The sequence below is a fragment of the Myotis lucifugus genome, unplaced genomic scaffold (genome assembly GCF_000147115.1).
Source record: "Myotis lucifugus unplaced genomic scaffold, Myoluc2.0 scaffold_2028, whole genome shotgun sequence".
In the NCBI taxonomy this organism is placed as follows: Eukaryota; Metazoa; Chordata; class Mammalia; order Chiroptera; family Vespertilionidae; genus Myotis; species Myotis lucifugus.
Window position 1 is genome coordinate 6,482 of NW_005873076.1, and position 23,661 is coordinate 30,142.

General features: G+C 55.4%; 2 protein-coding genes across 4 annotated transcripts; one reads left to right on the top strand and one right to left on the bottom strand.

Moving 5' to 3' along the window:
* Positions 1-4,286: 4,286 nt before the first annotated feature.
* Positions 4,287-7,606, bottom strand: LOC102437493 (DNA dC->dU-editing enzyme APOBEC-3A-like). Its single transcript, XM_023748884.1, has 4 exons — positions 7,523-7,606; positions 5,160-5,493; positions 4,643-4,745; positions 4,287-4,384 (listed from the first exon to the last, which is right to left on the bottom strand). The coding sequence occupies exons 2-4, from the start codon at positions 5,335-5,337 to the stop codon at positions 4,363-4,365; spliced, it is 303 nt and encodes a 100-aa protein (XP_023604652.1). The 5' UTR covers positions 5,338-5,493; positions 7,523-7,606; the 3' UTR covers positions 4,287-4,362.
* Positions 7,607-15,531: 7,925 nt separating this feature from the next.
* LOC106695661 (DNA dC->dU-editing enzyme APOBEC-3G-like) lies at positions 15,532-20,286 on the top strand. 3 transcript variants are annotated; one of them, XM_023748886.1, is made up of 6 exons: positions 15,532-15,792; positions 15,985-16,086; positions 17,012-17,152; positions 18,937-19,201; positions 19,639-19,754; positions 19,996-20,283. In XM_023748886.1, exons 2-6 carry the CDS (start codon positions 16,042-16,044, stop codon positions 20,008-20,010), a joined length of 582 nt encoding a protein of 193 aa, XP_023604654.1. In that variant the 5' UTR covers positions 15,532-15,792; positions 15,985-16,041; the 3' UTR covers positions 20,011-20,283. The 3 variants fall into 3 exon arrangements, with proteins under 3 accessions (XP_023604654.1, XP_014305815.2, XP_023604655.1); XM_014450329.2 differs by having other exon boundaries at positions 15,532-16,086; XM_023748887.1 differs by lacking the exon at positions 17,012-17,152 and having other exon boundaries at positions 15,532-16,086; positions 19,996-20,286.
* Positions 20,287-23,661: the final 3,375 nt, after the last annotated feature.

A 23,661-nucleotide genomic window follows, 5' to 3' on the forward strand; every position in this document is an offset into this window, starting at 1 on the left:
GCCGCAAACTCAGTCGACCTGCCGAAATTGCTCACCCCAAGCCTGGGAAACGTGCTCATGCCTACATTGGGAAGAGGACTATGCTCTGCCGGCCAAAGGCCAAGGCCAAGGCGGAAACCAAGACCCAGGCTGTGCGTCAGGTTGAAGTTCAGGATCCCAAAGGTACCCAGGCACCTGCTCCCAAAGTAGCCCAGGTCCCACGAAGGCTCCACAGTAGAGGCCTCTGTCTGCCGACGTGAGGACGGAAGGACTGGGGGGCCCCTGGGCTGCTGTCTGCGTGGCCCTGGTGCCCTCCTGTGCTGATTGTACAAATAAACCTGGGGCAGGATCTGTCTGTCAACAAACAAACAAAAAACTCTCCTTCATCCTCTTCCATCCTGAGGGAATGGGGTCAGTAAATGGCAGAGAAAGAGCTGGAAGCATCAGGCCCGACTTTCAGATGTGGAGGTGGCCCCAATCTGAGGCTTGGAGGAGACCAGCAGGAGGAGACAACCCCCCAGAGCTGAGTTGGGGCTCAGGACTGGGGAGAGATTCCAATAGCATCACTGTTTGGCTGACCAGGCCCACACTGTCCTCCTCCTCCCACAGGTCTTGTCCTGGGAAACAAGCTGACTTTCAGCCCCTCCATGGCGACCACAGTCCCCTGACAACCCAGCCTTCTGTCCTTGATCTCATTCCTGCCCCTTGTCTCCCACCATTGGCCCCCAGCCCTGCTTTTGTCCCGCCCACTTCCATCCTTTCCCCATCGCACCCCACACCCTCTCTGTCTCTTCTCTTCTTTTTCATTTTTTAGGTTACTTTTTTAACAGTTTTTCCCCCGGGTTTGGGTCCTCCGGCCCAAGTCCCTTCTTACTGTTTTGCCCAAAACAATAAGCCTGGCCTTATTTTTTATCCTCCAATTTCCTCTAAATTAAGGGTTTAAGTCCCAGCCCCACCATCCTTTTTGAGGTTTTACGGGGGGGGGGGGGGGGGAGGGGGGAGGTCCAGACATGTGAGCAGAAGCCTGTGGTGAGAGACCTGGGAGCCTTCGTTGCCTGTAAGGCCTTGTGCAGGATGCCTGCTGCCAGGGACTCGCTCAGCATGATTCAGGCTCCACAGAGACACGGCAGGACAGACAGCTGCTGCCTGCACTGCATCCTGTGTGGGCCAGGTCCTGGGAAGGGCAGAGGGATCCTGTCTGCAGGGACGCCCCTCCCTCCAGCGTCCTCTCCAGGGATTGGAATTGGAAAGGCCTGAGGACTCAGTAATCCCCAGCCCTCCCCTCAGCCAATGTCAACTTCAATTGCTCTTCCAATAGTGGCCCTGAGCCTTTCTCTTCTCCTATTGCAGGGGCTGTCATTTCACACAGCACTACTCTCAGCACATCCTTGGTCGATGGGTTTAGGCTTTTGGGTTTGAGCTTCCGCTCCTATAAATATAACTGACTTTACGTGGCCAGTGGCAATTAGTGTGACCACTGCCCTCCCCCGAGGTTCCTACAGAAGAGAAGGGCATTTTCACTTCTGCAGGTGTTTATTGAACTGTTTGGACTTCATGAAACACTTACAGAGGAAAAAGCATTGTGTGGAAGGTTCTTAATCTTTCATGTTATTGCTTTAGATTTAAAATCAATGTAAGGTGCCTCGTTAGCGCAGTAGGTAGCGCGTCAGTCTCATAAAATCAATGTAAATAATTAATCCTCTAAATATAAAAATAATTCTGATAGTAACGAATAGAATGTTACCGGTGTGTATTTGGAACACATCATAGAATTTAAATGAAAAGTAAATCGAGAATCAAGATGGCGGCATAGGTTAATGCGGGAGTTTGCTGCCTCGAACAACCACTTCAAAAATACAACTAAAAGACGGAACGGACATCATCCAGAACCACAGGAAGGCTGTCTGAGTTAAAGTTCTACAACTAGGAGGAAAGCGGAAACCATACAAGACTCAGAGGAGGCGCAGTGCTGAAGTGAAATACTAAGGTGCGGAGTGCATGTGGAGCGGGCTGGCGGCGGAGGGCGCGGTTGTTGTTTTCAATCGGGAGGGAGTTTCAGACTATGAGCTCCAGATCCGAGCGAGTCTCTAGGGACCCAGACTCAAATGGGAGAAGCGGGAAGGCAGCTTTCTCTCCGAGGTTTGCAGCGGTTGCAGAGCCACTGGGGACAGAACTGAGAGCAGCAATAACTGCTCGCTCTGCCCGCCCTGTAGATCCCCTGGGACCCGCCCCGCTCAAGCCCTGCACAGATGCATTTGCCGAATAGCCTCAGGCAAAGGCTAGATTAGCACCACCCTAGAGATCCAGCACAGAAGCTCTCCCATTGCAGACACAGCTGACTCTCATAGCCAGTTAGCCTGGAGGTCAATTCACGCCCAGTATTGCCGACAACAATCAAGGCTTAACTACAACAAGACTGCGCACAAAGACCACAAGGGGGGTGCATCAAGAAAGCATAAAAAATGCGGAGACAAAGAAACATGACAGAAATGGAGGATATAGAGCTAAAAAACGCACTTTTAAGGGCTTTCAATAATTTTCTAGAAACTGCCGATAAACTTGATGAGAGCCTCAAGAAATCTAATGAGACCCTCGATGTTGTGATAAAGAACCAACTAGAAATTAAGCATACACTGACTGAAATAAAGAATATTATACAGACACCCAACAGCAGACCAGAGGAGCACAAGAATCAAGTCAAAGATTTGAAATGCGAAGAAGCAAAAACACCCAACCGGAAAAGCAAAATGAAAAAAGAATCTGAAAATACAAAGATAGTGTAAGGAGCCTCTGGGACAGCTTCAAGCGTACAAACATCAGAATTATAGGGGTGCCAGAAGATGAGAGAGAGCAAGATATTGAAAACCTATTTGAAGAAATAATGACAGAAAACTTCCCCCACCTGGTGAAAGAAATGGACTTATAGGTCCAAGAAGCGCAGAGAACCCCAAACAAAAGGAATCCAAAGAGGACCACACCAAGACACATCATAATTAAAATGCCAAGAGCAAAAGACAAAGAGAGAATCTTAAAAGCAGCAAGAGAAAGAAACACAGTTCCCTACAAGGGAATACCCATACGATGTGCTAGGGTGAGGGATTGCGGCATGGAAGGGTTACAGAATGTTACAGAATGAGCTAAGGGGAGGAAATAAGACATGAGAAATTGAATGTGCTCGGACAGAGGGGGATGTATGAGAAAGAATTGTGTTGCCAGGATATGAGGATTGTGTATGTGCTGGGAGGAGGACTGATGTATGGAGAGCGATTGTGTAGAAGGATTGTGTCAGGGTCAGAGAGCATGGAAGAAAAATTGCTAGATTGTCTTAGAAAAACAATGTGATATGATACGCTCCAGCCAGGTGTGACTCTGTTTACCTCCCCTCCGTTCTCATGAACTTTTTGTGAACTTCTAATGAAATGCTTTGTATTCTTTGAACACTGTTTTGCTATAAAAATCATAATGCACGCTTGCTCTTTGCCACATGCCGCGAGGCTTCCCAGAGGTGGAAGGTACGGGCTGTGGTCAGCTGGCCAGCTTAATAAAAAGGCTTTCAAATTTAAATTCTGAGTCGGTGGTCTATCTCGTTGAGCCAACCCATAACATACGACTGTCAGCTGATTTCTCAACAGAAACTTTGCAGGCCAGAAGGGAATGGCAAGAAATATTCAAAGTGCTGAATACCAAGAACCTACAACCAAGATTACTTTATCCAGCAAAGCTATCACTCAGAATTGAAGGTCAGATAAGGAGCTTCACAGACAAGGAAAAGCTAAAGGAGTTCATCACCACCAAACCAGTATTATATGAAATGCTGAAAGGTATCCTTTAAGAAGAGGAAGAAGAAGAAAAAGGTAAAGATACAAATTATGAACAACAAACATGCATCTATCAACAAGTGAATCTAAGAATCAAGTGAATAAATAATCTGATGTACAGAATGAACTGGTGATTATAATAGAATCAGGGACATAGAAAGGGAATGGACCAACTGTTCTTGGGGGGGAAGGGGTGTGGGAGATGGGGGAAGAGACTGGACAAAAATCGTGCACCTATGGATGAGGACAGTGGGTGGGGAGTGAGGGCGGAGGGTGGGGCGGGAACTGGGAGGAGGGGAGTTACGGGGGGGGGGGGAAGGGGGAAAGAGGAACAAATGTAATCTGAACAATAAAGATTTAATTTTAAAAAAAGAAAAAAAAGGGAAAAAAAAGAAAAGTAAATCAATCATATTTTTAAAAAATTCCTTATGAGCCCATTCGTTGCTTTTTACTGGTTTCTGTGAATGAAGTTGGAGATGCGGCACGTGATGCGTTTTCATTCCTTGAAGAGAGTGCTTTATTCCTCCTTCACCATAAGACCCCGACTGTTTCGAGAGATGGAAGTTCATCCTTCAGTTTCCCTGACTCTGGATGGAGAAGGAGGAGGTGGAGGAAGCAGGGAGTGAGGCAGGTGGGAAGGTGAACAGAGCAGAGTCTGGGGCAGTCACAGGAGGGGAAGGAAAAGGGGCGCAGGAGGGGAGAAAGCAGAGGGACTGTGAGCCCTGAGGGGAGGGATGGAGCTGGGGCCCAGGAGGGAGCAGGTGACCCCTAGGGAGAAACAGGCCCAAGGAGAGAAGGGGAGGAGGGACCACAGAGGGGGCGTGGCGGGGAGAAGGAGGAGGAACCTGAGAATGTCCTTCAGCTTCTGTATGTTTATTTCCAGTTCAGTCTTAGGCTCCAACACCTGGCCGTGGTTGTCCACGAAGGTGTCCCAGCAGTGCTGGAGCTCTAGGGGAACAGGGAGGGAAAGGTGAGCTCCTTCCAGAGCGGGGAGGGCCCAGGTCTCTGACTCTAGGGACACACCCTCCCCATCAGAATCTCCCTGCCCCCTTTCTTTCTCCTCCCAAGGCACTGAGTTCATCCCTCAAATTCTTCCTTCCACTGGAATCTGAGGCAGCCCCTCCCCTTCTACCAGGAAGGACCTGGGTCCTGATGGCACAGGGACCCACCTCCCCCCTTCCCAGGACCCCCTCTCTCCCCTGAACTCTCTCCTCCAGGGGACTCCATCCTCTCCAGACCCAGCAGCCCCCCTGCAGGCAGCTGACAGTCATCCCCACCTGGATTCTCCTCCTGCCCCCTCTGTGTAGCCATTTCCCAGCCTCCCTGCCCGCCCACCTCCCACCCTCAGGAGTCCCTGCTGACCTTTGAAGGTCATGATGTCGAGTTGGGCCCCAGCGTCCCGCAGCTGGCGCAGCCCATCCTCATAGCCACTGACAAAGGTGTAGATGCCAGCAGCGAAGATGCGCAGCTGCACGTGTCTGTTCTCGTGCAGGAAGTCAACCAGTTGTGGAACACAGTCAGGGCAGGGGCTCCAGGACATGTACCAGGTGAGTCTGTACTGTTCCTTCCTATCCAGGTGCCCAGGCTGGAACAGGGCCAGGAAGCACAACTCTGCACGAGGTTTGGGATTCCTGTGATTGTTACCATCCAGGAAGCACAACCCTTCAGGACAGTGTTGCCTGTGTGTGTCAGCACCCTGAGCACAGAGGGGGGAGAAGAGGGACATGTCACTTGCTGTGAACAGGGGAGGGTGGCACCAGCCAGAGGCAGGTGAGGCACTGGCCTCCAGCACAGAATTGAAGGGGCACAGCTCAGCGTCAGGATGAACGCTATCTCAATGCAGGATCTACACGATCAAAGGGAAGGCAACTCATGAATCACATAATATCAGCATCTACAAAGGGCACATCAGCAGTGAGGACTTTCCTACATCAGCAAACCATGGCTCCCATGGCTCTGGAACTGATCAGTCTTCATTTAGCCTGTTGATATTTCATTCACCATGGAATTTGCATTAGGTTTAATTTTTTAAAGTTTTGGTTCTTTTTAAAAATGTATATATTTTATTGATTTTTTTTTTTTTTTTTTTTTTTTTTACAGAGAGGAGCGGAGAGGGATAGAGAGTCAGAAACATTGATGAGAGAGAAACATCCATCAGCTGCCTCCTGCCCACTCCCCACCGGGGATGTGCCCGCAACCAAGGTACATGCCGTTGACCGGAATCAAACCTGGGACCCTTCAGTCCACAGTCCAACGCTCTATCCACCGAGCTAAACCGATTAGTGCTAAATATGGTTCTTTTTTCAAATCCTCTCTTGGGGAGATTTTTTCCATTGATCTTTAGAGAAAGGGTGGAGGGATGGAGGAGGGGGCAGGGAGAGAGAAACATCAACATGGGAGAGACACATCCAATGGTTGCCTACCCCACGCTCCACGACCCGGGGCCCGGGATCAAAGCTGCAACAGATATAAGTGCCTTTGGCCTGAAATCCTACCCCGGGCCCCTGGCTGTGCAGGCTGACGCTCTAACCACTGAGAACACAGATCTGGGCTCCATGTGATTCACCTTGGTACAGAGTTCCCAGAGAGCCTCTATTTGGTGCCCAAAGCCTATGCTTTCAGGAGCTGCACCTACTCAGACCCTGCAGTGAGACAAAGAGCTGAGGACATCCCAGACAGTGTTGCTCAGTGGGTTGAGCAGCGACCCATCCACAAAGAAGTCACCAGTTCCATTCCTGGTCAGGACCCAGGCCCAAGTTGCAGGCTTGATTCCCAGTAGGGGGCGTGCAGGTGGCAGCCAACCAATGGTCTCTTTCTCATCACTGATGTTTCTATCTCTCTCTCTTCCTCTCTGGAATCTATAAGTCACTTAAATAAGTAAATAAATAAATAGCTGAGGACAGAGGGAGGAGGCAGCTGAGCCCCAAGGTCCTGGGCCTGATGCCACAGGGGTGGGTGCTTCCTCCAGGCAGGGGAGCTCTCCCTCTACTCCCCTACCTCCAGCTCCCGCCTGTGCACCAACACCTCCACAGGCTTCTACTCTGGGCTTCCCCCTTGTGCTGGGCTCAAGGGTGACACAACTCTGCGGGAAGAAGGGGTGAGGGCACCGAGGCATAGGTGCGGGAGACACGGGATGAGCCTCGCTGCTGGGCTCCCAGGGTTATGGAGATTAGCCCACCCGCCCAGGGAAGGGTTTTCAACCAGGGGCTCAGGGAGGAGGAAGAAGTCAGGCCCATGGAGCTAGCGCAAGGCCCTGGTGGCAGTGGATGGTACCTGGGGACCCAGGAGGCGTCCTGGGCTACGTGCAGCTGGCAATGCACTTGTGAGGACAGCACCCTCCAGGCTCTCCCAGGAGTGACTGGAGGGAGCACCAAGGGGGAGCTCTGGCTCTCTGACCACAGGCTGCCCGGCTGGGGCCAGGGGAGAACGGCCCCTTTGTCCAGGTGCCTTTTCCTCTGGCCTGACCCCTCCTCAGAGGCACAGCAGGAGGGACAGGCTGACCCTGGAGGCTGGGCTGACACTGGGCTGGTGGGCACAGGCCCTGGGACACTGTGACTGCTTTCTGATGTGGGGCTGCAAGCTGCCAATCAGAGCAGAGTCCGTCCTCCCTGCCTCTGGGCAACGCCACAGCAGCTGGGGGCCAGGGACATTGCTCAGAGGACACCTGCGGGCATGGGAACCTTCTCCCCGAGTGTCCCGGGGCCCTGCCTGCTGTGCTCGCTCACCTGGTTGCACAGGAAGCCCTGGAGCCCCTCCACTGGGGCCCAGGCATCGCCCTTCCGGACCTCCACCTCGTAGCACAGGTATGTTTCGTTTGCCCATTTGTCACCGAAGTTTCTCCTGAAGGTTGCTTTATTGATCAGGGTTCTGTGGGCACAGGCAGGAGGAAGCAAGGCATGGAGCTCCTCTGGAGATCACCCCGTTCTCCTCCCCTCTGCACACACATCCCGGCTAGACACACAGAGGACGGGCATCCACTCACTTAGCTGGGCCACCTAACCTCCCTCTCTGACCCTTTGGGGGCTCTTGGGGAGGTCAGTCCAGTCCTTTTTAAGGGTCCCCCCCGGGAGCAGTGCAGGGGCTCAGAGCTCTGACGTGGCCTCTCCTGGCATCACCATCCTGCCCTCGTCCCGCTGACCCAGCCCTGCCAGGTGCAGCCCAGTGGCGCTGTTTCCTCTGCTCTTCTGGGTTAACCTGAGCCACATGGTGCATCAAGGGAAAGGGTGGCCCCATCGGAGAAAAGAGATGCCAAACTAGTCTTCTCAAATAACTCATGACATTCCCTTCTCATCATGAAAACAGTCATGTCCTTTACAAAAACAAAAATATAAATCTGAACGTGACCTCCTAGGGCAGTGATGGCGAACCTTTTGAGCTCGGTGTGTCAGCATTTTGAAAAACCCTAACTTAACTCTGATGCCGTGTCACATATAGAAATTTTTGATCTTTGCAACCATAGTAAAACAAAGGTTTATATTTTTGATTTATATTATATATATAAATGCCATTTAACAAAGAAAAATCAACCAAAAAAATGAGTTCGCGTGTCACCTCTGACTCACCTGTCATAGGTTCGCCATCACTGTCCTAGGGCCTCAGTTCAGAGCAGAAAGAATAGATTTCATGGGAGATGGAGGGAGAGGAGAAACAGGGACCCTCAAACATGACCCCCAGAGTCTAACCAGGGTCTTAGGAGAGGCGGGTAGGATAGTCCCACTGGGCATCAGCTGAGGGGTCCTGGACAAAGAAGGGCCATCAGGAGGGACGGGAGAAGCAGGGGGTCCCCTGGGGAGAAGACAAGTCCCTCAGGGAGCCAGGAGGAAGGGCTCAGAAGCAGGGCTGCTCCAGGGGCGGGTGGTACCTGCCAGTTGGTGCTGGGTTGTCCTCCATGTCTCAGCTCCTTCACCTTCTCTTCTAGCCACAGGCCGTCCTGTGTCTGGGACGCTTTCAAGGACTGAGGTGCCTTATATGCCATGGAAGCACCTGGAAGCTGCTGAGCTGGCCCTGCTAAGCCCCACCCCTTCCCAAAACTAAAGACACTCATGCCACCCACATAGTGTCATAGGAGAGGGAACTTTTCTGCCAAATGTCTCATCCTGTGCCCTCAGGGGCAAGTTAGGTTTTGATTTCTCTGTTCTGACAAAGGCCCTTCCTGGACTGACCTGGGCCAGTGAGGTCCCAGGAGGTGGGGTCACCCTGGGCAGCACGGCACAGCCAGGCAGGAGGCGAGAGCGCAGGTGAGAGGACAGGTGCTCCTACCTGAGGAGGGTCCGGGCACAGGACACGGAGCCCCCACAGGACAGGCCCCGGGTGCCCATCCCTGACTCTCCCGCGGGCTCCAGTGCAGGGACCTGCGGGGCTGAGCCAGGAGGGAGACACTGCCCTGAGAGGAAGGGCAGGGCGGGACCAATGTGAGCTGAGCTCCCCTTAGGAGCCACCCTGTAGGGGAAGGAACTGGACTCGGAGCCTTTGTCCGCCCATCACACAGAGGAGAACAGAGAGGCTCCCAGCAGGGCTGGGCCAGGATGGCCTGGGAGCAGAGGATGCAGGGTGTGCCCGCCTCAGGAAGGGGCACCGCTCGTCCTCTCCACCCCCAGCCTCGATGAACGGGGGACTTTGTGTTCCAGGCTCAAGTGTGAACTGAGCCCCAGCTGGTAGTGTTTGTCCCTAAGGGGATTCCCCTCTGTCCGACTGACTGTCCATCCGGCTCCTCTCAGACCACCCTGTGCCGGCCCCACGCTCCCTCCCAGGGAACATGCCAGCGCAGCCCCGGGTCTGTCCCCAGTGCACTCAACACTGCATGCTGACTCCGTGGCTGTGGCTGATTCCCTTGCTTCCAGCTGGTGGTCCCACCGCAGGTGCCACAGATACGACAAAGATCGGGCTTGGCACACAGCTGTGTCTGGGCAATGCGCCCGAAGGCTGCTCTGACTCACCAAACACAGACACACACACACACATACGCAAGCAGATGACAAGCAGGAATCTCCTAGGTTCTCCAGACACACCCACCGGCCTCCGTCTGAGTGGCAGGAAGCAGAGGACGTTCCCACTCCCGGGCGGGTTTGCAAGAACCTCATCATCGAATCAGCTCCTCATCATCAAATCAGAAGACACGTAGTTGTATGTTTCATTGTAATATTTTTTTTTATTGATTTCAGAGAGGAAGGGAGAGGGAGATAAACTTAGAAACATCAATGATGAGAGAGAATCATTGATCGGCTGCCTCCTGCACCCCCCTCATTGGGGATCGAGCCCACAACCCGGCATGTGCCCTGACGGGGAATTGAACCGAGAACTCTTGCTTCATAGGTCGATGCTCAACTACTGAGCCACACTGGCCGGGCAAGAGGCTGCTCTGCATGAGGCCCAGGTCTGCCTTCCCGCAGGTGGCCTTCCTGCAGGAGGACAGGCTGAGGTGGGGAGCCCAGGGCTCAGCCGTGTCCTCAGATGTGAGCTACCCTCTCCGAGGTCTCAGGTCCCCGTGTCAGGGGCAAAGCTCTGAGCCTGCGGTTCCAGGGAGACGGGGCCCTGGGAGCAGGGGGTCAGGTCTGCCTGGACCTGCATGTGACAGCGCAGAGAGTGGGGACCCCTCTTGTCATGTGAGACCACGTGTCTTCTACCCGCTCGTCTGCTTTCCCAGAGTGACTGCGTCTTGGTCAGTGGCTTCCAGGAAGAGAAGTGGGGGCTCTTGCCAGAGTCCAGGTATCCAAACCCAAGGAGCTGATTCGATGATGAGGTTCTGGCAAACCCGCCTGGGAGTGGGGATGTCCTCTGCTTCCTGCCACTCAGATGGGGGCTTGTGGGTGTGTCTGGAGAACCTAGGAGATTCCTGCTTGTCATCTGCTGAGTGTGTGTGTGTGTCTCTGTGTGTGTCTGTGTGTGTGTCTGTGTGTGTGTGAGTCTGTGTGTGTGTCTGTGTGTGTGTGTGGGTGTGTGGGTATGTGTGGGTGGGTGTGTGTCTGTGTGTGTGTGTCTGTGTGTGTGTTTATGTCTGTGTGTGTTTCTATGTGTGTCTGTGTCTGTGTGTCTGAGTGTGTGTGTCTGTGTGTGTGAGTCTGTGTGTGTGTGTCTGTGTGTGTCTGTGTGTGTCTGTGTGTGTCTGCGTGTGTCTGTGTGTGTGTGTGTCTGTGTGTGTCTGTGTCTTTGTGTGTCTGTGTGTGTGTGTCTCTGTGTGTGTGTCTGTGTCTTTGTGTGTGTGTGTGTGTGTCTCTGTGTGTGTGTGTGTGTGTGTGTGTGTGTCTCTGTGTGTGTGTGTCTGTGTGTGTCTGTGTGTGTGTCTTGTGTGTGTGTGTGTGTGTGTGTGTGTGCGTGTTTGGTCCCGGCCCCTTTCGTTTTGCCGCCCCATCCAGACTCCTCACCTCAGTGTCCTGAGCAGGTCCTCCTTCCCAAGCCCCTCAGAGGGGACGGAGGCGGCCAGGGCTGGGGGCGCCCAGACGGAGGGGCAGCCTCAAGGAGGACCAGTGGGGTCTCACGCTCCAGCTGAAACTGTGAACTCGTGGGGTTCTCCTCCGTCACCCTCATGGTGGACAGCGACACCTGTCACCAAAAAGACATGCGGGCTCGCAGGCCTGGGGTGGGTCTTATGTGCTTCCCTTTGCCTGGGATGAGGGCCGATGCCTGCAGGTGGGCAGCCCCTGGGAGTCCGAGGACACCAGTGGGAGAAGACAGGCACTGAGTCCTCAAGCATCTCGGACTTTATAGAATGGAATGTGCTGCCCTGGCTGGTTTGTCCAAGTGGAGAGAGCGTCAGCCTGCGGACCAAAGGGTCCCGGGTTCAGTTCTGGTGAAGGGCATGGACCTTGGTTGCAGGATCCTCCCCAACCAGGGCCCTGGTCAGGGCTTGTGCAGGAGGCGCCCAGTCGGTATGTTTCTCTCACATCGGTGTTTCTCTCTGTCTTTGCCTCTCTTCCACTCTCTCTAAAAATCAATGGAAAAATATCCTCGGGTGAGGATAAAAACAAAAGGAATTGTCGATAAAAGGAAAACGGGCGTCTGTGCGGACTGGGCACGGTGAACGCCCAGGTCGCTGTGGCTGCTGCGATGAGCGAAATCCTCGCCCGAGAGCTGGATGGAAGCCGGGCTCCTACTTCCCCAAAGCCCTTCCACCTCCCCAAAGTCTTTGCAAGTCACTGAGTGTGCACACACCCTGAGCACCTGCTGTATACACGGCAGAGGGAGCTGAGAGGGACCAGAAAAGGATCTGGGGGCTCACACTCCTAAGGCCTAACTCACCACCAGGAGGGGGCACCCTCCGAGAACAGAGCCACACCCTCCCTGGCCCAGAGCCAATGACCGGGGACAGGGGACAGCCACAGGTCTCCAGCTCATTAAACCTGAGGACCAGGGACAGGGACAGGGACAGGGACAGCCACAGCTCTCCATATCATCAGGAACAGAGAAACAGAGCCAGCCTCCAGCCACTGTCCTCACAGGACTCAGGGGTTCTTGGGAGCAGAAAACAACACGCAAAACCCGGGATCTGCGGACGGAACTCAGGCTTCCCTCCCCCTGCCTGAGGCTCTGGAGCAGGTGGACGCTGGTAAGTGGAGAGTAACAATAACAGACTCAATTGTCGAGGGTTGATTCTGTGCGGAGGGTCCCCTCCCCACTGGCCGGCTCCTGGCAGTCAGGATGCAAACCCAGCAGAGGAGGAGCCTGGGCCCCGCTGGCAGCCAGGGGCTGAGGCCGAGGACTCCCAGGGAGAAGGGCCCCACGCTCTTTCCTCGGGGCTGTGGGAGGCCGCACACCTTGCCCCGTCTGCAGGCTGTGACCCTGGGGAGGTGAGACCAGCCAGCTCCCCCTCAATGTCGCCAGGACCTTAAAAGCCACAGATATGTCAAGAGCAGGCCTCACCCTCAGTTGTGCCTGTGCCAACCTGCCCATCCCATCCCTGGCCCAGACGCAAGGGGCACAGGCTCACTCGCTCACACGTGACAAAAAGGAACCACGTCAGGATTCCCGGACACACCTGATGCCTCCCTCCTCTCTGACCGAAACAGGAGATGTCAACACTCCCCAGGTGTGTTTTACGGGAAGAACCTCAACCTCCCAACTGCTCCTTCTTTTTCCATTTCTGGGCTTTGACAGAAGGCCCATCTCCATTTCTTTTTTTTTTTCATTTTAATATATATATTTTTATTGATTTCAGAGAAGAAGAGAGAGGGATAGAGAGATTAGAAACATCAATGATGAGAATCATTGATTGGCTGCCTCCTGCACGCTCCCTACTAGGGACCTAGCCTGCAACCTGGGCAGGTGCCCTTGATAGGAATCGAACCCAGTACCCTTCAGTCCCAGGCCCAATGCTCTATCCACTGAGCAAAACCAACCAGGGCCCCATCTCCATTTCTGGGAACAAGGGACCAAAACATCCACAAGGTGCCGTGTCCGGGTGGAGGGGGCACCCCGAGCAGAGGACAGGTGGTGCTACTGTGCTCCTCCACCCCCATCTCCCGGGCCCCCATCTCAGAGCTTTGCCCGTGGCCCAGGGCCTGAGATTGGAGAGGGGCTGAGACAGCCTGGGAACAGTGCTGAGGCCGGGGCTGGGCTGGGGCTCAGGACCGCAGACCTGACACCTCCTACAGAGCAGCCTGGCCCTGACTCCAGACACATCCAGATCATCCATCCCAGGCCCAGAGCGACAGGGCAGAGTGGGCCCGCCTGGCTCTCTGACCTCAGCCTGGGCTTCCCCGGGGCACCCCACCCTGTCCCCCGTTTCCCTGACAAGGGAACAGCACACATCCCAGCACGGCGTGCACCTGCCCAGGGGCCGCTCCCCCGCACCCACCCCCGCCCTCTCCCCCTGGGCCTGCATCCTTCCTCCTGTTCAGAAGTTTGCACATTTCGGTAGAAAACTCCAGAAGGATGTAGGAATTACTTTACATTCTTCACTCAACCTTCCAGAGATGGACATGGGGAGGGACTGTCCTTCCCCAGAAAACACAGGGTTCCTTCCCTTCCTTCTTCTCATCGCACGGGCCCGGGAGAGGCATGCTCCCCGCTCCCCACTTCGCTGTGGGCCAGGCCGCTTGAAACCAGTTCAACACTAGGCTCTACTGATGCCTTTACCACACCAGGTGCTGGCCTGGCTGAGGGAGACCCGGAGGAAGAGCAGGTGCCCTCGCCTCTCCTGCACCCAGGGGGCCAGGCTCCGGGGGGGAGCCGGGGAGAGGATGCGTGGATGGGGGCCCGGGGAGGGCAGGGACCGAGACAGAGGTGAGGGCCGCGCAGGCATCCTCTCCTCCTGCCCCTTGGAGACTTGACTCAGACAAACAACACAAGACATGAAACCTCTGGGAGGAGGTGCAAACCTCTTACTCATGGCGGCCCCTGGTCTTCACAGGGCTCTCCTGGCCACCTCTGTACTCGCCACTCACTGCAGAGCGGACTCCCGGGTGTGGAGACCAGCAGGGCCAGGCTGGTCCGCATAACAGAGGGGCAGCCAGGCATCAGCAGAGAGCAGCTCAGGACGCCTGGCTGGGGGGAGAGGGTGTGGGGAGGGAGGAGGTCCTGGGGAAACTTCCAGAAGAGACCTCAGAGCTGCTGGCTGAGGAGCTAGACTGGCGGTGAGACGTCCATCAGGGACAGGGGAGCACAGCGCTGTCCCTGGGGTGATGGCCCCTCCTGGGTCCCATAGATGCCCCAGAAGAGCCTTATGCGCTCGGGCGGGCATGCAATGCAGAGTTGAGCCCAGGGTGCTGCCCTCTGGCTGCAGGGGCACCTGGGAGGGGCAGGGTAGGCCTGGGGCGCCACCTTCCAGGGCCCCCAGGGCACCGGGCCTTGTGCATTAGGACTTTGCACTTGCTGCCCTCAGCAAAGGGTTTGTGCCAGGAGACCGCCCTCTGGTGCTGGGGTGGGGTGTGGACTCAGAAGAGCGTTGTGGGTTGCATGACAGGAGGAGACCTTGAGGTGCAGGAGGGGACTGGCCTGGATCTGACAGCATTCTCCCTTCCTGGGACGCAGGATCTGAGGGCAGCACCGGGGAGATTCTCAGGGACCCCAGGCCTGGTCTCTGGAAACTCCTGGGTGTGGACGGTGTGTTTGGATGGAGATTGTGACCAATGAAGTAGCAACACTAGCAGAACCCACAACACACCCGGATGTGCCTGTTCCACGCCTGCAAAGCCCTGAGCCTCCAGCAGGACAGCATGGCTGCTCCCAGGGCCACCAAGGTCCAAGGACAGAGCAGGTGGGAGGGGCTCCGTGCAGAGGACACCTGTTTGTGCATGTGGAGGGGCGCCCAGCCCAGAAAGAGGGGGATCCTGTATTACAGGTGAAGGATGTGAGGAGCCGGCCTCAAAGGTAGCAGCCTGGATCTCAGTGTGGGCATCCAGGGTCGGACTCCTTGGGGCTGGCCCCGCCCTCCCTGAGCTGGGCACGTCCCCTGGGAGGGAGGGTGGGGCCTGCACAGGGTGGTCTGAGAGGTGCCGGATGGACAGTCAGTGGGACAGAGGGGCATCCCCTCGGGAACAAACTCTACCAGCTGGGGCTCAGGTCACACTTGAGCCTGGAACACAAAGTCCCCCGTTCATCGAGGCTGGGGGTGGAGAGGACGAGCGGTGCCCCTTCCTGAGGCGGGAACACCCTGCATCCTCTGCTCCCAGGCCATCCTGGCCCAGCCCTGCTGGGAGCCTCTCTGTTCTCCTCTGTGTGATGGGCGGACAAAGGCTCCGAGTCCAGTTCCTTCCATTCAGGGTGGCTCCTAAGGGGAGCTCAGCTCACCTTGGTCCCGCCCTGCCCTTCCTCTCAGGACGGAGTCTCCCTCCAGGCTCAGCCCAGCAGGTCCCTGCACTGGGCCTGGCCATGCCCTGCACTGGCGGCCGCAGGAGAGTCAGAGATGGGCACCCGGGGCCTGTCCTGTGGGGGCTCCGTGTCCTGTGCCCGGACTCCCCTCAGGTAGGAGCACCTGTCCTCTCACCTGCACTCTCGCCTCCTGCCTGGCTGTGCCGTGCTGCCCAGGGTGACCCCACCTCCTGGGACCTCACTGGCCCAGGTCAGTCCAGAAAGGGCCTTTGTCAGAACAGAGAAATCAAAAGCTAAGTTGCCCCTGAGGACACAGGATGAGACATTTGGACAGAAAAGTTCTATTACTCCATAGGGTGCCATGAGTGGCCTGAGTTTAGGGAAGGGGTGGGGCGCAGCAGAACCAGCTCAGCAGGTTCCACATGCTCTGTTGACATACAAGGCACCTCAGTCCTTGAAAGCGAGCCAAGAGGAGGACAGCCTGTGGCTAGAAGAGAAGATGAAGGAGCTGAGACATGGAGGACAACCCAGCACCAACTGGCAGGTACCACCCGCCCCTGGAGCAGCCCTGCTTCTGAGCCCCTCCTCCTGGCTCCCTGAGGGGACTTGGCTTCTCCTCAGAAAACCCCCTGCTTTTCCTGTCCCTCCTGATGGCCCTTCTATGTCCAGGACCCCTGAGCTGATGCCCAGTTGGCCTGTCCTACCCGCCTCCCCTAAGCCCCTGGCTAGAATCTGGGGGTCACCCTTGAGGGTCCCCGTTTCTCCTCTCCCTCCGTCTCCCATGAAATTTATTCTTTCTGCTCTGAAGTGAGGCCCAAGGACAGTGATGGCGAACCTATGACAGGTGCGTCAGAGGTGACAAGCGAACTCATTTTTTTGGTTGATTTTTCTTTGTTAAATGGCATTTAAATATATAAAATAAATCAAAAATATGTCTTTGTTTTACTATGGTTGCAAATATCAAAAAATTTCTATGTTTGACCCGGCACCAGAGTTAAGTTAGGGTTGGTCAAAATGCTGACACGCTGATCTCAAAAGGTTCGCCATCACTGCCCTAGGTCATGTTCAGGTTTATGTTTTGGTTTTTGTAAAGGACACGTCGGTTTTCATGATGAGAAGGGAAATGTGATGAGTTATTTGAGAAGACTAGTTTTGCTTCTCCTTTCCTCGATGGGGCCACCCTTTCCCCTGATGCACCATGTGGCTCAGGTTATCCCAGAAGAGCAGAGGAAACAGCGCCACTGGGCTGCACCTGGCAGGGCTGGGTCAGCGGGACGAGGGCAGGACCGTGATGCCAGGAGAGGCCCCGTCAGAGCTCTGAGCCCCTGCACTGCTCCCGGGGGGGGGGACCCTGACAAAAGGACTAGCCTGACTCCCCCAGGAGCCCCGAAGAGGTCTGTGGGAGGTTAGGTGTCCCAGCTCCCCCAGAGGAGCCCCATGCCTTGGGTTCCTCCTGCCTGTGCCCACAGACCCCTGATGGATGCAACCACCTTCAAGGACAACTTCGGTCACAACTGGGAGAAAAAACATACCTGTGGTACGAGGTGGAGTTCCGGGAGGGTGACGCCTGGGCCCCAGTGGAGGAGCTCCAGGGCTTCCTGCGCAACCAGGTGAGCGAGCACAGCAGGCAGGGCCCCGGGACACTCTGGGAGAAGGTCCCATGCCCGCGTGGTGTCCTCTGAGCAATGTCCCTGGGCCCCCAGCTGCTGTGGCGTTGCCCAGAGGCAGGGAGGACGGACTCTGCTGTGATTGGCAGCTTGGAGCCCCACATCAGAAAGCAGTCACAGTGTCCCAGGGCCTGGGCCCACCAGCCCAGGGTCAGCCCAGCCTCCAGGGTCAGCCTGTCCCTCCTGCTGTGCCTCTGAGGAGGGGTCAGGCCAGAGGGAAAGGCACCTGGACAAAGGGGCCGTTCTCCCCTAGACCCGCCAGGGCCGCCTCTGGCCAGAGAGCCAGAGCTCCCCCTTGGTGCTCCCTCCAGTCACTCCTGGGACAGCCTGCCAGGGTGCTGTCCCCACAAGTGCACTGCCAGCTGCACGTAGCCCAGGATGCCTTCTGGGTCCCCAGGTACCATCCACTGCCACCAGGGCTCTGCGCTACCTCCGTGGGCCTGACTTCTCCTCCTCCCTGAGCCCCTGGTTGAAAACCCTTCCCTGGGCGGGTGGGCTAATCTCCATAATCCTGGGAGCCCAGCAGCAACACTTATCCCATGTCTCCCGCACCTCTGCCTCGGTGCCCTCACCCCTTCTTCCCACAGAGTTGTGTCACCCTTGGGCCCAGCACAGGGGGAAGCCCAGAGTGGAAGCATGTGGAGGTGTTGGTGCACAGGCGGGAGCTGGAGGTAGGGGAGCCGAGGGAGAGCTCCCCTGCCTGGGGGGAGCACCCACCCCTGTGGCATCTGGCCCAGGACCTTGGGGCTCAGCTGCCTCCTCCCTCTGTCCGCAGCTATTTATTGATTTATATTTATTTATTTATAAGAATTTTATTGATTCCAGAGAGGAAGGGAAAGAGAGATAGAAGCATCAGTGATGAGAGAGAATCATTGGTTGACTGCCTCCTGCACACCTCCTACTGGGAGTCAAGCCTGCAACCTGGGCCTGGGCCCTGACCAGGAATGGAACCAGTGACCTGTTTGTGGCTGGGTCCCTGCTCAACCCACTGAGCCACACCGGAGGCTGCCCTCAGCTCTTTGTCTCCCTGCAGGGCCTGACTAGGGGCAGCTTCTGAAGGCATAGGCTTTGGGCACAAAATAGAGGCTCTCCGGGACTCTGTACCAAGGTGAATCACAGGGAGCCCAGAACTGTGTTCTCAGTGGTTAGAGCGTCAGCCTGCACAGCCAGGGGCCAGGGGTAGGATTCCAGGTCAAGGGCACATATCTCAGTTGCAGCTTTGATCCCTGACCCCGGTTCGTGGAGCGTGGGGTGGGCAACCAGTGGATGTGTCTCTCCCACATTGATGTTTCTCTCTCGCTGCCCCTCCTCCATCCGTTCACTCTTTCTCTAAAGATCAATGAAAAAAATCTCCCCAAGTGAGGATTTGAAAAAAGAACCATGATTAATGCAATAGTTTAAAAAATCAAATCTAGCCCTGTCCGGTTTGGCTGAATATCAACAGGCTAAGTGAAGACTGATCAGTTACAGAGCCATGGGAGCCATGGTTTGCTGAGGTAGAACAAGTCCTCACTGCTCCTCTGCCCTTTGTAGATGCTGATATTATGTGATTCATGAGTCGCCTTCCCTTTGTGTAGATCCTGCATTGAAATAGCGTTCACCCTGATGCTGAGCTGTGCCCCTTCAATTCTGTGCTGGAGGCCAGTGCCTCACCTGCCTCTGGCTGGTCCCACCCTCCCCTGTTCACAGCAAGTGACAGGTCCCTCCTCTCCCCCCTCTGTGCTCAGGTACTCCGTCATGCAGAGTTGTGCTTCCTGCATGGGGTCCGTTCTTGGCACCTGGATGAGGGGAAGCAGTACAGACTCACCTGGCACATCTCCTGGAGCCCCTGCCCTGACTGTGCCTCAAAACTGGTGGAATTTCTGGGCGAGAACAGCCATGTGAGCCTGCGCATCTTTGCTGCTCGCATCCATACTAAATACCGTGGCTATGAGGATGGGCTACGCCAGCTGCAGGACGCTGTGGACCATCTCACCATCATGACCCTCAAAGGTCAGCAGGGACTCCTGAGGGTGGGAGGTGGGCATCCAGAGAGGCTGGGAAATGGCTGCACAGAGGGGGCAGGAGGAGAATCCAGGTGGGGAACCCTTTCAGGTGCCGGCCGGGGGGGGGGGGGGTTTGGGGGGGGGTGTGCTGGTTCTGGAGAGGATGGAGTCCCCTGGAGGAGAGAGTTCAGGGGACAGAGATGGTCCTGGGAAGGGGGGAGGTGGGTCCCTGTGCCATCAGGACCCAAATACTTCCTGGTAGAAGGGGAGGGGCTGCCTCAGATTCCAGTGGAAGAAAGAATTTGAGGGATGAGCTCAGTGCCTTGGGAGGAGAGAGAAAGGGGGCAGGGAGATCCTGATGGGGAGGGTGTGTCCCTAGAGTCGGAGACCTGGGCCCTCCCTGGGCTATAGAAGGAGCTCACCTTTCCCTCCCTGTTCCCATAGAGCTCCAGCACTGCTGGGTCACCTTCGTGGACAACCAGGGCCAGCCGTTCGAGCCCGAGATTGAACTGTTAGAAAACATAGGAGCCCAATGTCAGAAGCTGGAGAGCATTCTCAGGGTGAGGTTCCTCACTCCTGCTCCCCCCTCCCCTTCTCTCCCTGGGCCTGTCTCTGCCTCTGGGTCTCCTGCTCCCTCCTGGGCCCCAGCTCCATCCCTCCCCTCAGGTCTCACAGTCCCTCTGCTTTCTCCCCTCCTGCGCCCCTTTTCCTTCCCCTCCTGTGACTGCCCCAGACTCTGCTCTGTTCACCTTCCCACCTGCCTCACTCCCTGCTTCCTTCACCTCCTCCTTCTCCATCCAGAATCAGGGAAACTGAAGGACGGACTCAATCTCTCTAAACAGTCGGGGTCTTCTGGTGAACGACGCATCAAACACTTTCTTCAAGAAATGAAAACGCATCACGTGCCGCATCTCCAACCTGATCCAAAGAAACCAGCAAAAGGCAGCGAATGAGCTCATAGGGAATTATTAAAAGATCTGATTGATTTACTTTTCATTTAAAATCTATGATATGCTCCAAATGCACACCAGTAACATTCTATTCATTACTATCAGAATCATTTTTTCCTTTTAGGGAAATGATTATTTTTGTTATTGATTTTAAATCCAAAACAATAAAATGAAAGATTAAGAATCTCCATAAAATGTCTTTTCCTCTGTAAGTGTGTCATGAAGTCCAAATTGTTCAAGAAACACCTGCAAAGTGCAAAGGGCTTTCTCTTTTGTGGGGACCTTCATGGGAGGGTCAAGAAAAAGTCAATGATGTTTATAGGATGAGAGGAGCCGGCCTGAAAGGGAGCAGCCTGGTCCTCAGTGGGGCGGCCAGGGTCGGACTCCTTGGGGCTGGCCCTGCCCTCCCTGAGCTGAGCATGTCCCCTGGGAGGGAGTGTGGGGCCTGCACAGGGTGGTCTGAGAGGAGCCGGATGGACAGTCAGTGGGAAGAGGGGCATCCCCTCGGGGACAAACTCTACCAGCTGGGGCTCAGGTCACACTTGAGCCTGGAACACAAAGTCCCCCGTTCCTCGAGACTGGGGGTGGAGAGGACGAGCAGTGCCCCTTCCTGAGGCGGGCACACCCCGAATCCTCTGCTCCCAGGCCATCCTGGCTGCCCTGCTGGGAGCCTCTCTGTTCTCCTCTGTGTGATGGGCGGACAAAGGCTCTGAGTCCAGTTCTTTCCCTTACAGGGTGGCTCCTAAGGGGAGCTCAGCTCACGTTGGTCCCGCCCTGCCCTTCCTCTAAGGGCAGAATCTCCCTCCAGGCCTGGAGGGCTGAAAGGCAGGTTGTGTCTAGAAGAGGGGAGCGTGGGGGAGGCAGCACCAGCCTCCCTCCTCGGCACAGTGTCCCAGGCCCACGGCTCCCCAGTGTCAGCTCCCGCGCTGGCTTCTGTGGTCTCCTCTGGACCCTGAGGGCCGCTCACGTCCAATGTCACCTCTCCTCCGGGATGGACATGGGAAAGAGGAGGGGCCCTACCCCCAGCTTCTGCGCCTGTGCACCCTTTCAGGGGACGGTTGTCGTTACTCTGAGCAGGATGGCCGGTGGGAAACCCATGAATTCAGTTTCTTTCAGCGATTCATTTGGAGACTCCAGTGTCCTGCACTGGGGACAGGAGAGCCAGGAGGGACATAAAGGCAAAGCCCTGACACAGGCGCTTAGAGCTCATTTTCCCGGCCTCTCTGAGGAGAGGGGATGAGGCTGGTCGGTGGGGCAGGACAGGGCGAGGGGCAGCAGAAGAACGGACGGAGGAGGGGTTAAACCTGTGGAGCGCTGGCCACCGATTCCAGTCCTGCACCCTGCCTCCCCCAGCCCAAGACAATACATGGTGGGTGTCACTTTGCTGGTGGCATTGTCGTGCTCTGGTGAGGTGGCTTTTAAAATACATTTTTTATTGATTTCAGAGTAATGAAGAGGGAGAGAGAGATAGACTTCAAGGCTGAGAGAGAGTCATTGATCAGCTGCCTCCTGCACATCCCACACTGGGGATCAAGCCTGCAACCTGGGCATGTGCCCCGACCGGGAATGAAACCATGACCTGCTGGTTCATAGGCCGGCACTCAACCACTGAGCCACGTGGGCCGGGCAGGCTGTTTCTTTGAGAGCCCTGATGGCCACGCATCCCGTGTGAGTCCTGAGTCCTGGTGTCACAGGGCCGTGGACGAGGTGGGCATCACAATTCACTCCTGTTCCATGTAGCTGATAAGTCTGTGATTTTAAACGTGCTCCCTCCTCACTGCAGAAAATGTGCAAGATCAGGGAAGTGAAAGCTATAGTCCAACCACCACACAATACACGAGCATGTAACTTAACAGTAAGTCAGGGCGTTTGCCCTGTCATTCCAGACTCTACAAACACTCACTCTAGAGTGCGAGGACAATTTGAATTTGCCAGTACCATTGGGAGAAGCGTGTACATGACCCTCAATTTAAACCTGAAACAAGGGTTCAATGAGGGCCCCCAGCCACGTGCAGATCTGGGGAGGGTGGCGGATGGCGGGGGACAGCTGTCCTCGTGGAAGTACGAATGACTGAGACCGGACAGGTTGTTGGGGTGTGTTGTGTGTTTTTCTCCTTCTCACAGCACCATCAGCCTCCAGGGAGCGTCAGCTGAGTCCACAGATACAATACTGAATGGAAAAAGTCACATCTCAACGGAGTCATGTTGTTTCATTCCACTTCTATGAGGTGCAAAGTCAGGCAGAAACCAACCTGTGGTATTGGAAGTGTTCACACGGGTTCCCTGTGGAGGGGGGACAGCTGGGAGGGGACAGGAGGGACCCCCATCTGGGGTTCTGGACATCGCCCGCCTCAGTCTGGGTGATGTTGTACCACCTGGGAACCTAGGACCTTGCACTCACCTGTAAGTTACACCCAGTGACACAGTGAACGAACAGAGGAGCGCTACACAGCTTACACTTCCAAGAAGGAGACGTTTTCCTAAAGGGCATAGAGCACCATGTCCCAAATGAGCTCACAGATGAGAAGGCAAATCAGTCCAGGCGGGTTCACCAGGATTGCTCTTGGCTTTGTTGTTGTTTTCATGAGAAAAGAAGTCTAACATCTTAAACCATTTAAATCCAAATGACAGGTTAGAAGTGGTGGAAAGTGAAACCCGGGAAGAAGAAATGAGGAAGTGAAACAGTCCTTGCAGCATAACTACCAGAGGAGCTGTGACAGCGACTGTCGTGGAGCGTGTGGTATGAGCCAGGACTACACAGCACCTGCAGGTGAGTGTGTTTGGGAGCCTCGCTGATGACGAAGGTGGAGTTGCCATGGGGGGGGGGGGGGGGAGGCAGCACCAATTCTGTTGATGTCGGCAAGTGGACGAGATGTGTCATCTCCAAGGGGAAGCCAGACTGCCCCCTCTCCTGCTCCACTGCTCCCTTCAGACTCTCTCAGCCCCAACTAATGACCCCCCAGCAGAAAGGACCCCTCACTTTCACCTCTACATCTAGAAACCTCCCTCCTTTTGTACTTCCCTCCACCACGACATAACCCCTTGGAGGTGCGGAGCCCCCTGCACCTTACTCATATTTGTGCCCCCGGGGCCTTGGATCAAGTCTCCACATAGTAGGTGCTCAATTAATATTGGTCAAGAACTGAACAAATAAAGAGACGGGGAAGTACTTTGTGTTCAAAGTACTTGTTTCTCTGCAGAAGAGGGAGATTAGGGAAGGGTGGGGCAGGGTGGTGCTGAGAGAGAGACTATAAACTTTCCCATGAGATACCTCTGTATTATGTGACTTGTTTCATTAGCAAAGACTTCCCGAATCGTTGAACATGAATCGAGTCACTGCAGAAGGAGAGGCTTCCAGGTGGATAAAGGCAGGAAGAGGCAGGTCCAGGCTGCCAGGGCCACGTCCACGTGGGCAGCTCCTTCCCCCCATGGCTGCTCTTCTCCGCCCTCCCTCCTCTGGGTCTCCTCCAGCAGGGCCCTGCCCCACCCTCTCTCTGGGCTCCACCCCTCCAGGGCC